The sequence below is a fragment of the Nerophis lumbriciformis genome, linkage group LG26 (assembly GCF_033978685.3).
Source record: "Nerophis lumbriciformis linkage group LG26, RoL_Nlum_v2.1, whole genome shotgun sequence".
Taxonomy (NCBI): Eukaryota; Metazoa; Chordata; class Actinopteri; order Syngnathiformes; family Syngnathidae; genus Nerophis; species Nerophis lumbriciformis.
Window position 1 is genome coordinate 11,502,501 of NC_084573.2, and position 18,548 is coordinate 11,521,048.

At 40.7% G+C, this 18,548-nt stretch overlaps 1 protein-coding gene across 1 annotated transcript in view; it reads left to right on the forward strand.

Moving 5' to 3' along the window:
* Nucleotides 1-18,548, forward strand: part of LOC133623909 (calpain-3-like) — a 77,684-nt gene that overhangs the window by 15,434 nt on the left and 43,702 nt on the right. The window contains exons 2-8 of the mRNA XM_072916257.1: nt 4,607-4,676; nt 4,811-4,929; nt 8,190-8,323; nt 8,388-8,556; nt 15,728-15,811; nt 15,876-15,967; nt 16,177-16,254. Of these exons, the coding sequence (XP_072772358.1) occupies nt 4,607-4,676; nt 4,811-4,929; nt 8,190-8,323; nt 8,388-8,556; nt 15,728-15,811; nt 15,876-15,967; nt 16,177-16,254 (746 nt within the window). The remainder of the gene's footprint in view (nt 1-4,606; nt 4,677-4,810; nt 4,930-8,189; nt 8,324-8,387; nt 8,557-15,727; nt 15,812-15,875; nt 15,968-16,176; nt 16,255-18,548) is intronic.

Below are 18,548 nucleotides of genomic sequence, written 5' to 3' on the forward strand. Positions count from 1 at the left end.
AAGTGCATGAACTACATTAAGTGCCCAGTTTAAGTGCACTTACATACAGAAGTAAAGTTCACAAGTTAACTGTGTACATAAGTGCACCATCTAAGTACTCATGTTAACATTGTCATACACTATTTAAGTGCACTTACGTATACAAGTTAACTGCGCCTATTAAGTGCATACATTAAGTGTGTAAAATAAGTGCACTAGTTAAGTGCACTTAAGTCCACAAGTAAAGTCCACAAGTCAACTTTGTAAAAAATTGCATTATCTAGGTGCACAGTTTAAGTATGCTTAAGTATACAAGTTAAGTGCACAAGTTATATGTGTGAAATAACTACACTAACTAAATTGGTGTAAGTATATGTTACAAATTCAAAACAAGAGGTGAACATACATAAGTCCTCTGAAGTTTCCTATTCCTTTTCTGGCATGTTATAAAGAGAAATAAAATATATGTGATGTATCATTTTGAAACTGCATACATGTTCGAAATAAATTTTAACGAACCAACCAACTTAAGTATACCAAGTGAGTGCACTTAAGTATACAAGTTAAGTGCACACATGAAATCTACAAGTTAACTGTGTAAAATAAGGGGAGAAAATGATTGCACTGACTTAGTGCACAATGTAAGTGCATTTAAGTACACAAGGTACAGTAAGTGCACATGTTAAGTGCACATGTTAAATGTGTAAAATAAGTACATTAAGTACAAATTTTAAGTGCACTTAAATGTACAAGTTAAGTGCACATATCTAGAGCATATGTTAAGTGTGTACAATAAGTGCGCTAAGTGCACTTAGGTTTACAAGTTAAGTTCACTTAGGTATACAACTTAAGTGCACATATTACGTACAAAAATTAAGTGCGTAAAATAAGCACACAATCAAAGTGCACATGTTAAGTGCATAACATAAGTGAACATGTTAAGTGCAAGTACAAATTAACTAAATGCACAAGTTAAAGTGCACATAATAAGTGCACAAGTTAAGTGTGTAAAATAAGTACATTGAGTGCACAGTTTAAGTGCACTTACGTATACAAGTTAAGTGCACATAGCAAGGGCATATGTTAAGTGTGTACAATAGGTGTTCTAAGTGCACTTAGGTGTACATCTTAAGTGCACATATGACGTACCACAATTCAGTGCGTAAAATAAGTACACTATCAAGGTGCACATGTTAAGTGCGTAACATAAGTGAACATGTTAAGTGTGAAAAATAAGTGCATTAACTAAATGCACAAGTTAAAGTGCACATAATAAGTGCACACATTATGTGCGTAAAATAAGTACATTAAGTGCACATTTTAAGTGCACTTAAGTATACAAGTTAAGTGCACATATCAAGAGCATATGTTAAGTGTGTACAATAAATGCGCTAAGTGCACTTAGGTGTACAACTTAAGTTCACTTAGGTATACAACTTAAATGCACATATAAAGTACAAAAATTAAGTGCGTAAAATAAGTACACAATCAAGGTGCACATGTTAAGTGCATAACATAAGTGAACATGTTAAGTGTGAAAAATAAGTGCATTAACTAAATGTACAAGTTAAAGTGCACATAATAAGTGCACAAGTTAAGTGTGTAAAATAAGTACATTAAGTGCACATTTTAAGTGCATTTAAGTATACAAGATAAGTGCACATATCAAGAGCATATGTTAAGTGTGTACAATAAGTGCGCTAAGTGCACTTAGGTGTACAAGTTAAGTTCACTTAGGTATACAACTTAAGTGCACATATTACGTACAAAAATTAAGTGCGTAAAATAAGTACACTACCAAGGTGCACGTTAAGTGCGTAACATAAGTGAACATGTTAAGTGTGAACAATAAGTGCATTAACTAAATGCACAAGTTAAAGTGCACATAATAAGTGCACAAGTTAAGTGTGTAAAATAAGTACATTAAGTGCACTTAAGTATACAAGTTAAGTGCACATATCATGAGCATATGTTAAGTGTGTACAATAAGTGTGCTAAGTGCACTTTGGTGTACAAGTTAAGCTAACTTAGGTATACTTAAGTGCACATATCAAGTACAAAAATCAAGTGTGTAAAATAAGTACACTATCAAGGTGCACATGTTAAGTGCGTAACATAAATGAACATGTTACATGTGAAAAATAAGTGCATTAACTAAATGCACAAGTTAAAGTGCAAATAATAAGTGCACAATTTAAGTGTGTAAAATAGGTACATTAAGTGCACAGTTTAAATGCACTTAAGTATACAAGTTTAGTGCACATATCAAAAGCATATGTTAAGTGTGTACACTAAGTGCACTAAGTGAATCAACGCACGAACCAACCAACCAACTTAAGTATACCAAGTGAGTGCACTTAAGTATAAGAGTTAAGTGCACACATAAAATGCACAAGTTAACTGTGTAAAATAAGGGGAGAAAATGAGTGCACTAACTTAGTGCACAATGTAAGTTCATTTAAGTACACAAGGTAAGTGCACATGCTAAGTGCACAAGTTAAGTGCACACTTTAAGTGTACAAGTTTGGTGCACAAGTTAAGTGGACATAAAGAGGAGCTGCACTCTTTTGGAATGATGCTTATAATTAACAATCCTTATGTAAATGTTCTAAATGGGATGCCAAAGTGTACCAACTTGTCAGATTATGTCTCCATCCTTCTACACTGTTTGTCTAATCTTGAACGAGTTTGTGCTGAAAACAAAGTTTCGTTGTACTTGTGCAATGACAATAAAGACCTATCCTATCCTCTTCATGAGCAAAATTGAACTCTGTCTCTGACGGATTCCTTGCTTCTTGTCTTGTTCAAGAAATAGTTCGGTGTTTGAACCTGACACTTGTTAAGAGCATAACATAAGTTCACAAATTGAGTGCGTAGAATCAGTGCACCATTAAGTGCAAGAGTTGAGTGCAGTTATGGACACACATTAAGTGCACTGCAAAAACTGAAATCTAAGTAAGATGAAATATCTCAAATAAGGGTGATATTTGCTTATTTTCTGTCTGATAAGATCATTCTTCTCACTAAACAGATTTTATGTTAGAGTGTTTTACTTGTTTTAAGTGTTTTGGTCCTAAATGATCTCAGTAAGATATTACAGCTTGTTGCTGAGATTTGATGACCTATTCTGAGTAAAACATGCTTGAAACTAGAATATCAACTGATGCAAAGCTGTGTCATCAACACTCACAAGTATAAAACTACTTTTTTAAAGTAATCATTTCTTATTTCGAGCATGAAAAAAAAAATGGCTGGGGCGGGAAGGGTGGTTAAGAGGGGAGGCTTAGATAGATAGATATATATATATATATATATATATATATATATATATATATATATATATATATATATATATAATAAAATAAATATATATATATATATATATATACATATATATATATATATATTTATTTTATTATATATATATATATATATATATATATATGTATATATAAATAAAATAAATACTTGAATTTCAGTGTTCATTTATTTACACATATACACACACATAACACTCATCTACTCATTGTTGAGTTAAGGGTTGAATTGTCCATCCTTGTTTTATTCTCTGTCACTATTTTTCTAACCATGCTGAACACCCTCTCTGATGATGCATTGATGTGTGGCACGCACAAAAGTGCTTTCATCAAATGCATTAGAGTCTGGAATCTTCCATCTCTCCCTAGCATGGCCCAAAACCGGTCAATCTTTGCTTCCTGAGGAAGATCTTCAGTGCCAAGCACTTGGTAGTCCACTGCTTCTTCTCGGAGTCTATCCAGGTCCAATCGCAGCTGCGGCTTGGAACTTACAAGCTGTTATGAGAGTAGCGTATGTGTGTGTGGCCCTTTAATAGGTGAGCATGTGAGGTGAGTGACGTCAGTGAGTGTGTGGGCGAGAGAAAAGAGGGAGCTGTAGCATGAGTGTGGGCGGGACTAGTTTGTTTTGTGTTGGATTGGCTGTGTGCAAGCAATCAATAAAGCAAGATTTGCAACTAATTGCCTGATTCAGGCAGGAAAGGTGCAACAAAGCGTATTTCTTCATCTTACTCATCGTCGGCGTCGCCATGGCTGTATCTTCCTCGTTCTTCTGCTTCGTCTCCTTGTTGTGTGCGCAGTTGTGCACTGCACTCTCTAAAAGCCGTATATGTTATTGATGTTATAGATGGCAGTATTGTCCTGTTTAAGAGTGTCACAACATTGCTGTTTACGGCAGACGAACTGCTTTACGGTAAACAAAAACATGACTGCTGTTGTTGTGTGTTGTTACCGCGCTGGGAGGACGTTAATGAAACTGCCTAAAAATAAACCCACATAAGAAACCAAGAACTCGCCCTCCATCATTCTACAGTTATAACGTGATTGGGCAGGCACGATGTTTATATTGTGGGAAAGCGGACGTGAATACAGGCTGTTGACACGTCACTCAGGTCTGCATGGAGGTGGTGGAGGGGGCGTGGCCTCCAGCTCCGCCTGAATTTCGGGAGATTTTCGGGAGAAAATTTGTCCTGGGAGGTTTTCGGGTGAGGCGCTGAATTTCGGGAGTCTCCTGGAAAATCCGGGAGGGTTGGCAAGTATGCATTAGCGTAAATTATTATTTCAAATTTTATTTTGTCCTCTTTCCTTTCCAGGAAATATGTGAAAACCCTCACTTCATCGTGGATGCAGCCACCAGGACGGACATCTGTCAGGGAGAATTAGGTGATGTTTCAGATATTTCTCATTATAATGTGTAATAGAAATGTCTGCCATCTCCAGCTGATAACCACATTCACGCTGATTTGTATGACGTTCTACGCGGCCTCTTATTGGATGTCTCAATCTGTTGCCGACAGGCGACTGCTGGCTACTCGCCGCCATCGCCTGTCTGACTCTGAACGAGAAGCTTCTCCACAGAGTTATCCCCCCCGATCAGAGCTTCACGGAGAACTATGCCGGCATCTTCCATTTCCAGGTTCGTTTGTATGACCGCTCGCGCATTGCAAAAAGTGAAATCTAAGTAAGATTAAATATCTCAAATAAGGGCGATATTTGCTTATTTTCTGTCTGATAAGATAATTCTTCTCACTAAGCAGATTTTATGTTAGAGTGTTTTACTTGTTTTAAGGGTTTTGCTCCTAAATGATCTCAGTAAGATATTACAGCTTGTTGCTGAGATTTGATGACCTATATTGAGTAAAACATGCTTGAAACTACAAACCCCTTTTCCATATGAGTTGGGAAATTGTGTTAGATGTAAATATAAACAGAATACAATGATTTGCAAATCCTTTTCAACCCATATTCAATTGAATGCACTACAAAGACAAGATATTTGATGTTCAAATTCATAAACCTTATTTTTTTTTGGAAAATAATTAACTTAAATTTCATGGCTGCAACACGTGCCAAAGTAGTTGGGAAAGGGCATGTTTACCACTGTGTTACATGGCCTTTCCTTTTAACAACACTCAGTAAACGTTTGGGAACTGAGGAGACACATTTTTCAAGCTTCTCAGGTGGAATTCTTTCCCATTCTTGCTTGATGTACAGCTTTAGTTGTTCAACAGTCCGGGGGTCTCCGTTGTGGTATTTTAGGCTTCATAATGCGCCACACATTTTCAATGGGAGACAGGTCTAGACTACAGGCAGGCCAGTCTAGTACCCGCACTCTTTTACTATGAAGCCACGCTGTTGTAACATGTGGCTCTGCATTGTCTTGCTTGGATGGCAACATATGTTGCTCCAAAACCTGTATGTACCTTTCAGCATTAATGGTGCCTTCACAGATGTGTAAGTTACCCATGTCTTGGGCACTAATACACCCCCATACCATCACAGATGCTGGCTTTTCAACTTTGCGCCTATAACAATCCAGATGGTTCTTTTCCTCTTTGGTCCGGAGGACACGACGTCCACAGTTTCCAAAAACAATTTGAAATGTGGACTCGTCAGACCACAGAACACTTTTCCACTTTGTATCAGTCCATCTTAGATGAGCTCAGGCCCAGCGAAGCGGACGGCGTTTCTGGGTGTTGTTGATAAACGGTTTTTGCCTTGCATAGGAGAGTTTTAACTTGCACTTACAGATGTAGCGACCAACTGTAGTTACTGACAGTGGGTTTCTGAAGTGTTCCTGAGCCCATATGGTGATATCCTTTACACACTGATGTCGCTTGTTGATGCAGTACAGCCTGAGGGATCGAAGGTCACGGGTTTAGCTGCTTACATGCAGTGATTTCTCCAGATTCTCTGAACCCTTTGATGATATTACGGACCGTAGATGGTGAAATCCCTAAATTCCTTGCAACAGCTGGTTGAGAAAGGTTTTTCTTAAACTGTTCAACAATTTGCTCACGCATTTGTTGACAAAGTGGTGACCCTCGCCCCATCCTTGTTTGTGAATGACTGAGCATTTCATGGAATCTACTTTTATACCCAATCATGGCACCCACCTGTTCCCAATTAGCCTGTTCACCTGTGGGATGTTCCAAATAAGTGTTTGATGAGCATTCCTCAACTTTATCAGTATTTATTGCCACCTTTCCCAACTTCTTTGTCACGTGTTGCTGGCATCAAATTCTAAAGTTAATGATTATTTGCAAAAAAAAAAAAAAATGTTTATCAGTTTGAACATCAAATATGTTGTCTTTGTAGCATATTCAAGTGAATATGGGTTGAAAATGATTTGCAAATCATTGTATTCCGTTTATATTTACATCTAACACAATTTCCCAACTCATATGGAAACGGGGCTTGTAGAATATCAACTGTTGCAAAGCTGTGTCATCAACACTCACAAGTATAAAACTACTTTTTTTAAAGTAATCATTTCTTACTTCAAGCATGAAAAAAAAAAATCATGATGCCGAGCGCATATCATTATGTCAAGATAATTTACTTAATTTAAGAATATTTTAACATATCCGATCAACACTGGAACTCTGCCCTGAAACTGGTTCACTCCTCCTCAATATGTGCCCGTCATAGTCTCATCCAATGCAAAGTAATCCATAAAATTCACTACACTAATTCAAAACTATCTAAAATCTACCCCACTGTTAGCAATACCTGCAATATATGCAAACAATCTCCGGCTGATCACGTCCATATGTTCTGGTCCTGCTCTAAACTATGTTCCTTTTGGGAGGACATTTTTGACACAGTTGGAAAAGCATACGGTCAAAACTTTCCTCCCAACCCTTTATCAGCCATTTTTGGCGTATGCCCCGATAACATGTGCCCGGTACCACTAAAACGCACTGTTGCTTTTACGACCTTGCTGGCCAGGCGATTGATCTTGTTTAATTGGAAGCTGGCTCGCCCCCCATCACATGGCCGTTGGATTAGAGAGGTTCTCTACAATCTAAAACTGGAAAAACTGAGGTTTTTGCTAAAAGGCTCGGCTCAAGCATTTGAAAACTCATGGAGTCCTTTTTTGCTGTAAGTCAACTCTCTTGACCTATGCCCAGACGCAGATGAGGAATAATCTCCCTTTTATTTATTAGTATTATTTTTATTCTATTTTTATTTTATTATATATTATTATTATTATTATTACATTTTTATTTTATTATTATTATTATATATTTTTTATATATATATAATTTTTTTTTTTTTTTCCTCCCTCTCTCTCCTTTTCATCCCGTCTGTCGGTCTCTGGACTCGTATGTGTGTGTGTGTGTGTGAGAATGTGTCCGTCTTTGTCGTCTTACTTGTTACATAATTGTGCCATTTGTCCCTCGTTGGTGGGACCTGAGTGGGGTGGGAGGGTGGGTGGGTGGTTTGGGTTTTAAGGGAAAGGGTGTGAATAATTTACTGACTTTAAAATTGTACTGTTTCGACTTGCACTTTTTTCTGTCTATTTGAAAATGCCAATAAAAAAAGTTGGGGAAAAAAAAAGAAGAATATTTTTCAACATGTTGAGCAAAAAGGTCTCATTTTTTTTCTACCAAGAAAAGTGCACTTGTTATTAGTGAGAATATACTTATTTTAAGGTGTTTTTGGGTTCATTGAGGTTAGTTAATTTTATTTGTTTTGGAAAGTCTTGACAAGCCAAATTTTCTTGTTCTATTGGCAGATAATTTTGCTTAGTTCAAATAAAATACCCCTCATTTTATTTATTTTTCTTGTTTTTGAACACTGACTTTTTGCAGTGCGTATAATGCAACGATGCATACTCCTTTATCATAACATAAATGAGGAATCTAATTCCAAGACATTATCTGCCCTCAGTTCTGGCGTTACGGCGAATGGATCGACGTGGTCGTCGACGACCGCATCCCCACCTGCAACAACCAGCTGGTGTTCACTAAATCGTTCCGAAAGAACGAGTACTGGAGTGCGCTTTTGGAAAAAGCTTACGCCAAGTAAGAGGAATAAGCTCCTCGGTACGACGTGTCCGAAGCACTGACTCCTATGTCCTCCTTTCAGGTTGAACGGCTCCTATGAGGCCCTGAGAGGAGGGAATACCCTGGAAGCCATGGAGGACTTCACTGGAGGAGTCACTGAGTTCTTTGAGTTGTCCGAGGCCCCGACGGAGCTCTACCACATCATGAGGAAGGCCCTGCAGAGAGGCTCTCTGATGGGCTGCTCCATTGATGTAAGTGCTCTTTTCTAGTTGCCCGTCCCTACTCGTAGAGGAGGACCGAGGACAACATTTTTGGAGTACGGTTGGATCGCGACTAAAAACTAATTCAGTTTAGTTTACATTAAAATGTAATATTCTCTTGGGCGTACTACTTGTGGCGCATAGCGTGATCCCGGGATGCAGAGAAGACAAGCAATGTGCAGGCAGAAGGTTTGTTTAGTTAAGTACCAGTAGGGCTGGGCGATATATCGCGGGTTTGTCTCTGTGCGATATAGAAAATGACTATATCGTGATATTCGAGTATACGTTCTCACGCAGTTGCTTTTAGCTGCGGGCATTACACTGCATGCGTTTCCCACTCTTTCTTGTATCTCCTTCTCACAGGGACGTAAAACAAGCACACCTTTTTACATACGTCCATACTTGCCAACCTTGAGACCTCCGATTTCGGGAGGTGGGGGGTGGGGGTGGGGCGGGGTGCGTGGTTGGGGACCTGGTTAAGATATATATATATATAAGAAATACTTGACTTTCAGTGAATTCTAGCTATATATATATATATATATTTTATTACATATATATATATATATATATATATATATATATATATATATATATATATATATATATATAAATAAATAAAAGTAATACTTGAATTTCAGTGTTCATTTATTTACACATATACACACACATAACACTCATCTACTCATTGTTGAGTTAAGGGTTAAATTGTCCATCCTTGTTCTATTCTCTGTCACTATTTCAGAACACACACATTATACAAATATACATTATAAAATCAATAAGAAAACGGGAGCTCTAATTTGGGAGTCTGAATTAGGATCAGAAGTTCCTATATAAACATTGCGCACTCACGTCGCCTTTTTGTATTGATTACTGCAGCTGTGCTCTGGATTCATTCACAAATACAAACTACAACTCACAAACACTTTAGAGTTAGGCTCCACCATCAGAATGTGTACTTAAACTTATAAAGATCACATGGATATTATTCAGTGAGTTGATTCACCAAAACTAACCTGTTATACGCGAGGAAAAAGCACACAGGACGTTTCAATTGTTCACAGACTGGTCGCGCTCATCAGAATGACAAGACACTTCCGGTCTGCAAGTGATAGCATTCAATTGGGAAGAAACGCCCTACTGCCCCCTACTGACCAATGTGAATACTGATAAATGTGTAATGACAGCTCCAAAAACGAATTCAAACCACAAAATAAAATAAATAAATCAACACAAAAATGTGACACATTATGGGTGGGTCACATATGCATGTACAGTACATGGCAGTATTGTCCTGTTTAAAAGTGTCACAACATTGCTGTTTACGGCAGACGAACTGCTTTACGGTAGACGAAAACTTGACTGCTGTTGTTGTGTGTTGTTACCGCGCTGGGAGGACGTTAATGAAACTGCCTAACAATAAACCCACATAAGAAACCAAGAACTCGAGCTCGATCATTAGATGTTTATATTGTGGGAAAGCGGACGTGTGAACAGGCTGTCAACACATCCGCATGGAGCTGGAGGGGGCGTGGCCTCCAGCTCTGCCTGAATTTCGGGACATTTTCGGGAGAAAATTTGTCCCGGGAGGTTTTCGGGAGAGGCGCTGAATTTCGGGAGTCTCCCGGAAAATCCGGGAGGGTTGGCAAGTATGCATACGTCACGTGTGCAACGTCACACGTTCCCGCGTACCAGACAAGTAGCGACATGGTAACGTTAGCTGTGATGCTAACGGTGCGAATCTGGTAACAAATGAAGGAAGAATTAATTCTAGGGATGTCCGATAATGGCTTTTTGCCAATATTCCGATATTGTCCAACTCTTTAATTACCGATACCGATATAAACCGATATATACAGTCGTGGAATTAACTCATTATTATGCCTAATTTGGACAACCAGGTATGGTGAAGATAAAGTACTTTTTAAAATAAATAAATAAAATAAGATAAATAAATTAAAAACATTTTCTTAAATAAAAAAGAAAGTAAAACAATATAAAAACAGTTACATAGAAACTAGTAATTAATGAAAATTAGTAAAATTAACGGTTAAAGGTGACTTAGTGACTTTGTTGCTATATTTAGTGAGTATTCAGATCTCTCTAGATCAGGGATATTCAACTAAGCTGTTTTGGGGGCCAAATTTCCAGAAAGCTAAGGACAGACTTCTCCCTTTACTATTAGTCTTATTTTTGTATATTCTGTAGAACCTGTGTTCTCTCAAGTGGACATTTGATTTGGCCAAATTTATTTTGTCAGCGTTACATGTAGGGATGTCCAATAATTATATTATATGCATCAAGTGTTCATTCAAGGCTAAGGCAAAATATCCACATATATATCGTGTATCGTGACATGGCCTTAAAATATCCAGATATTAATAAAAGGCCATATCGCCCAGCCCTAAGTACCAGGCAGAAGAAAAAGTAATTAAGGTCTAGCACAAACTCAGAAAGCAACAGAACACTATGACATATAGATAAGGAACCAGCACTACAGCAGGGAACAAGGTAGAACTAAATAGCACTAATTACCAATGTGGAACAGGTGTGCTGGTAGGACAAGGAACACAGGGTAAAGGTGCTGAAACACACAGACACCAAACAGGAAAGACGGTAATACAAACCCCAAAACCAGTGAAGTTGGCACGTTGTGTAAATGGTAAATAAAAACAGAATACAATGATTTGCTAATTCTTTTCAACCTATATTAAATTTAATAGACTGCAAAGACAAGATACTTAACGTTCAAACTGGAAAACTCTGTTATTTTGTGCAATTAGCTCATTTGGTGGACGAGAGGGTAGCTTCCCTCCGCCTTCGGGTGGGGGGACGGGTCCTGACTGTGGTTTGCGCTTACGCGCCAAACCGCAGCTCAGAGTACCCACCCTTTTTGGATTCACTCGAGGGAGTACTTGAGAGTGCTCCCCCGGGTAATTCCCTCGTTCTACTGGGGGACTTCAATGCTCATGTTGGCAGCGACATTGAAACCTGGAGAGGCGTGATTGGGAAGAATGGCTGCCCGGATCTGAACCCGAGCGGTGTTTTGTTATTGGACTTTTGTGCCCGTCACAGATTGTCCATAACAAACACCATGTTCAAACATAAGGGTGTCCATATGTGCACTTGGCACCAGGACACCCTAGGCCGCAGTTCCATGATCGACTTTGTAGTTGTGTCATCGGATTTGCGGCCTCATGTTTTGGACACTCGGGTGAAGAGAGGGGCGGAGCTTTCAACCGATCACCACCTGGTGGTGAGTTGGCTGCGATGGTGGGGGAGGATGCCGGACAGACCTGGCAGGCCCAAACGCATTGTGAGGGTTTGCTGGGAACGTCTGGCAGAGTCTCCTGTCAGAGAGAGTTTCAATTCCCACCTCCGGAAGAACTTTGAAAATGTCACGAGGGAGGCGCTGGACATTGAGTCCGAATGGACCATGTTCCGCGCCTCTATTGTTGAGGCGGCTGATTGGAGCTGTGGCCGCAAGGTAGTTGGTGCTTGTCGTGGCGGTAATCCTAGAACCCGTTGGTGGACGCCGGCGGTGAGGGATGCCGTCAAGCTGAAGAAGGAGTCCTATCGGGTTCTTTTGGCTCATAGGACTCCTGAGGCAGCGGACAGGTACCGACAGGCCAAGCGGTGTGCGGCTTCAGCGGTCGCAGAGGCAAAAACTCAGACATGGGAGGAGTTTGGTGAGGCCATGGAAAACGACTTCCGGACGGCTTCGAAGCAATTCTGGACCACCATCCGCCGCCTCAGGAAGGGGAAGCAGTGCACTATCAACACCGTGTATGGCGAGGATGGTGTTCTGCTGACCTCGACTGCGGATGTTGTGGATCGGTGGAGGGAATACTTCGAAGACCTCCTCAATCCCACCAACACGTCTTCCTATGAGGAAGCAGTGCCTGGGGAGTCTGTGGTGGGCTCTCCTATTTCTGGGGCTGAGGTTGCTGAGGTAGTTAAAAAGCTCCTCGGTGGCAAGGCCCCGGGGGTGGATGAGATCCGCCCGGAGTTCCTTAAGGCTCTGGATGCTATGGGGCTGTCTTGGTTGACAAGACTCTGCAGCATCGCGTGGACATCGGGGGCGGTACCACTGAATTGGCAGACCAGGGTGGTGGTTCCTCTCTTTAAGAAAGGGGAACCGGAGGGTGTGTTCTAACTATCGTGGGATCACACTCCTCAGGTCTATTCAGGTGTACTGGAGAGGAGGCTACGCCGGATAGTCGAACCTCGGATTCAGGAGGAACAGTGTGGTTTTCGTCCTGGTCGTGGAACTGTGGACCAGCTCTATACTCTCGGCAGGGTCCTTGAGGGTGCATGGGAATTTGCCCAACCAGTCTACATGTGTTTTGTGGACTTGGAGAAGGCATTCGACCGTGTCCCTCGGGAAGTCCTGTGGGGAGTGCTCAGAGAGTATGGGGTATCGGACTGTCTTATTGTGGCAGTCCGCTCCCTGTATGATCAGTGCCAGAGCTTGGTCCGCATTGCCGGTAGTAAGTCGGACACGTTTCCAGTGAGGGTTGGACTCCGCCAAGGCTGCCCTTTGTCACCGATTCTGTTCATAACTTTTATGGACAGAATTTCTAGGTGCAGTCAAGGCGTTGAGGGGATCTGGTTTGGTGGCTGCAGGATTAGGTTTCTGCTTTTTGCAGATGATGTGGTCCTGATGGCTTCATCTGGCCAGGATCTTCAGCTCTCACTGGATCGGTTCGCAGCTGAGTGTGAAGTGACTGGGATGAGAATCAGCACCTCCAAGTCCGAATCCATGGTTCTCGCCCGGAAAAGGGTGGAGTGCCATCTCCGGGTTGGGGAGGAGATCTTGCCCCAAGTGGAGGAGTTCAAGTACCTCGGAGTCTTGTTCACGAGTGGGGGAAGAGTGGATCGTGAGATCGACAGGCGGATCTGTGAGGCATCTTCAGTAATGCGGACGCTGTATCGATCCGTTGTGGTGAAGAAGAAGCTGAGCCGGAAGGCAAAGCTCTCAATTTACCGGTCGATCTACGTTCCCATCCTCACCTATGGTCATGAGCTTTGGGTTATGACCGAAAGGACAAGATCACGGGTACAAGCGGCCGAAATGAGTTTCCTCCGCCGGGTGGCGGGGCTCTCCCTTAGAGATAGGTTTAGAAGCTCTGCCATCCGGGGGGAGCTCAAAGTAAAGCCGCTGCTCCTCCACATCGAGAGGAGCCAGATGAGGTGGTTCGGGCATCTGGTCAGGATGCCACCCGAACGCCTCCCTTGGTAGGTGTTTCGGGCACGTCCGACGGGTAGGAGGCCACGGGGAAGACCCAGGACACGTTGGGAAGACTATGTCTCCCGGCTGGCCTGGGAACGCCTCGGGATCCCCCAAGAGGAGCTGGACGAAGTGGCTGGGGAGAGGGAAGTCTGGGCTTCCCTGCTTAGGCTGCTGCCCCCGCGACCCGACCTCGGATTAGCGGAAGAAGATGGATGGATGGATGGATGGATGGATAGCTCATTTGGAATTTGATGCCTGCAACATGTTTCAAAAAAGCTGGCACAAGTGGCAAAAAAGACTGAGAAAGTTGAGGAATGCTCATCAAACACTTATTTGGAACATCCCACAGGTGAACAGGCTCATTGGGAACAGGTGGGTGCCATGATTGGGTATAAAAGCAGCTTCCATGAAATGCTCAGTCATTCACAAACAAGGATGGGGCGAGGGTCACCACTTTGTCAACAAATGCCTGAGAAAATTGTCCAACAGTTTAAGAACAACATGTCTCAACCAGCTACTGCAAGGAATTTAGGGATTTCACCATCTACGGTCCGTAATACCATCAAAAAGTTCAGAAAATTTGGAGAAATCACTGCACGTAACATTGAATGCCCGTGACCTTGGAACCCTCAGGCGGTACTGCATCAAAAAGCGACATCAGTGTGTAAAGGATATCACCACATGGGCTCAGGAACACTTCAGAAAACCACTGTCAGTAACTACAGTTTGTCGCTACATCTCTAAGTACAAGTTAAAACTCTACTATGCAAAGCAAAAGTCATTTATCAACAACACCCAGAAACGCCGCCGGCTTCGCTGGGCCTGAGCTCTTCTAAGATGGACTGATGCAAAGTGGAAAAATGTTCTGTGGTCTGACGAGTCCACATTTCAAATTGTTTTTGGAAACTGTGGACGTCGTGTCCTCTGGACCAAACAGGAAAAGAACCATCCGGATTGTTATAGACGTAAAGTTGAAAAGCCAGCATCTGTGATGGTATGGGGGTGTATTAGTGCACAAGACATGGGTAACTTACACATCTGTGAAGGCACCATTAATGCTGAAAGTTACATACAGGTTTTGGAGCAACATATGTTGCCATCCAAGCAACGTTACCATGGACGCCCCTGCTTATTTAAGCAAGACAATGCCAAGCCACGTGTTACAACTGCGTGGCTTCATAGTAAAAGAGTGCGGGTACTAGACTGGCCTGCCTGTAGTCCAGACCTGTCTCCCATTGAAAATGTGTGACGCATTATGAAGCCTAAAATACCACAACGGAGACCCCCGGACTGTTGAACAACTTAAGCTGTACATCAAGCAAGAATGGGAAAGAATTCCACCTGAAAAGCTTCAAAAATTGGTCTCCTCAGTTCCCAAACGTTTACTGAGTGCTGTTAAAAGGAAAGGCCATGTAACACAGTGGTGAACATGCCCCTGTGACAACTTTTTTGCAATGTGTTGCTCCCATTAAATTCTAAGTTAATAATTATTTGCAAAAAAAAAAGAAGAAGAAGTTTCTCAGTTGGAATATTAAACATTTTGTCTTTGCAGTCTATTCAATTGAATATAAGTTGAAAAGGATTTGCAAATCATTGTATTCTCTTTTTATTTACCATTTACACATTAGTGACAACTTCACTGATTTTATTTATCAGCACAGCATGCAGAGTGAAAATAGAGTAATACAAATAAAATTAATTTATTGCAAACCCCTGTCTGCATTTTTATCCAGACTTGGATTTTAATTTTCCTGAGGGAACTCTCCTGAAGGAATCAATAAAGTACTATCTATCTATTGCACCAACCTTTACTACAGTTATGCCACCCCTTTTACAATGTTGCATTGGAAACAGATGTGATTGTTTTACTTTATGATGCTAACAAACAAATAAACAATACATCTCATCTCATCATGTATCTGCCAGGCGACCTCAGCCAGTGAAATGGAGTCCCGCACTGAACTTGGTCTCATCCGAGGACATGCGTACTCCATCATAGCCCTGGAGGAGGTACACCCATTTATACAGTATATAAATATAAATATATAGTTATTGAGAACTGTGTTGCTTCTAGTGTGACGAGGCTGCAAAGGACAGGAGGATGCGCCTGATTCGCCTACGTAACCCCTGGGGACAGGTGCTCTGGAAAGGACCCTGGAGTCCAAAGTAAAGTCTGGAAAAAACGTTTGTGCCCATAATATATAAATATTCCCAGCTGTTGTTGTTGACATAGTCAATTCTTATATTGAATAAATGACAAATATGGCTGACTCAAGTTATACATTCATATAAGTGTAAAATACGCGCCATCATCTTTTAATAAATATTGCAAATGAATGCACACTCCACTCTTCTCTTTTCATGTACTTCCACAGATCTAAGGAATGGTCCACTCTATCTATTGCGGACAAGAACAATCTGAAGAAACAGACTGTTGAGGAAAGTGAATTCTGGTGAGTCAAAAAGATATGTGTTTATTATCAGAAATACACTGCAAAAACTGAAATCTAAGTAAGATGAAATATCTCAAATAAGGGTGATATTTGCTTATTTTCTGTCTGATAAGATCATTCTTCTCACTAAGCAGATTTTATGTTAGAGTGTTTTACTTGTTTTAAGTGTTTTGGCCCTAAATGATCTCAGTAAGATATTACAGCTTGTAGCTGAGATTTGATGACCTATATTGAGTAAATAGAATATCAACTGTTGCAAAGCTGTGTCATCAACACTCACAAGTATAAAACTACTTTTTTAAAGTAATCATTTCTTATTCAAAAAATAAATAAATCAGGATTTTGACCAAATTGTCTCTTAATTAAAACATATACCAGCCAAATGGACTTTGCTGTTTTATTTTCAAAAAAATAGAAAATACGTACTCATATAGTAGTACAATTGGCACAGTACAGTAAACTGACAGTTAATATTTAAACATTTAACATGTGACATTTCAAACTATTTTGAACAGAAATAGTTCATGCACATTCAGATAAGTTCCTCAAAAGTACAATTTAAAAAATGTTGGCGGAGGGCCGGGCTGTATATATGCGCACTAATTGACTGAAAGAGCACGCACTTGGCGCGATGATGTCATGTTATCCATGGAAAAATGCATTTTTAGAGAATATGATTTGCCTGAGCGGCTAGGAGACCCCGAGAGGAACAAGCGGTTGCCTTGTTGCCTTTCTATTAAGAACAATAAACTAGTTTTTAGTATAAGTTTGCTGGTTTCAAGAAATGTAATGCCGAGCGCATATCATTATGTCACAGTGACGTGCAGTCACTAGAGGCAGGTGAGGCATCATGGAAAGAAAATTAAAAAAAAATTTTAAAAAAAATTGTTAAATGTATCCAGTGATTATACTATAAAGTTATTTTCCATTTAACTTCACCAGTTTTAGATTATTTTTATTCAAAATCGCTGAATTTTCACATTTGCCGTTCAAATACTGAGAAGAGACGGTGCGGTGATCAGCAGCCAGTTGAGGCACGTCACTCAGTTGTGCCTCAACATGGATTGCGGACTCGGCTAACTGCTGGCCTGCTGTGCAGTGAGACCGTATTGCTATATGAATTATATTATACATTTCCATAGTTTAGTTAGCTGAGGTATATAATGTACAGTGTATTTTGTCAACAACTGTATGTGTGTAACGTATTTCTTGTGCTGAGCAATCATAAAACTGCTGCGAAGATGCACTGTGTGAGGCTCGCAGTAATCCCGCCTCATGGTGGTAGAGAATGCACTCCCGCCGTAGAATGCACCCCCTGACGGGAGTGTTATATCAAATAAAGCCCACACTTAAACTTTCCACGTGCAAGATTGAATCTATTTAAAAAAGTTATTTAATAAGAAGCCAAAAAGTGCAAAAACAATAATGTTCGTGTTGGAGGAGTTGTGAATGACTGCAGGGCCACAACATTAGGTACACCTGCAGACTGCAGCATGGATTTCACATTTGTATTCATTCACAACTCCTCCAACACGAACATTATTGTTTTTGCACTTTTTGGCTTCTTATTGAGCTGCTGCATTTTTTGGTTGGGTTGTTTATTTCTATTGAGTAACTTCTACATTTCTAAAAGGGGAGGAATGTAATAGAGTGATCTATGTTTGTCTGTTGCCATCTCCTGGTTAATGTTGGCTATAGCGTACTGTGGTTACTTTTTGGTTGGCCAACGATTTACTTGGTGTTGCGCACCTGACGTCAAGTGTGTTGAGTCTGTTCTGAAGTCTACAGTAAAGAGACGTACTTCATCACCTCGCCTGGTTATTGCCTCCAACCCAATATATTACATAAAGGTAAGACCATAATAACATTTTTTTTATTAAATGTGCTTTTTTGTGTGCTACAGTTTGTATGTGTAAAGTTAAAGTTAAGTTAAAGTACCAATGATTGTCACACACACACACTAGGTGTGGTGAAATTTGTCCTCTGCATTTGACCCATCCCTTGTTCACCCCCTGGGATGTGAGGGGAGCAGTGGGCAGCAGTGGCGCCGCGCCCGGGAATAATTTTTTGGTGATTTAACCCCCAATTCCAAGCCTTGATGCTGAGTGCCAAGCAGGGAAGAATGCTGGTATGAGCTTTTAAACATAACCCGTTAACTGCTGCCAATCAAATGGTGAATAAGATACTCTTTAGGGTTCATATGTTTGTAAATCTGACTGTGATGAAGTCAGTGCCTCACCAGCCATCAACCTCACCGCACGTCACTGTTATGTAAAAAATAATGGCACTAGCAT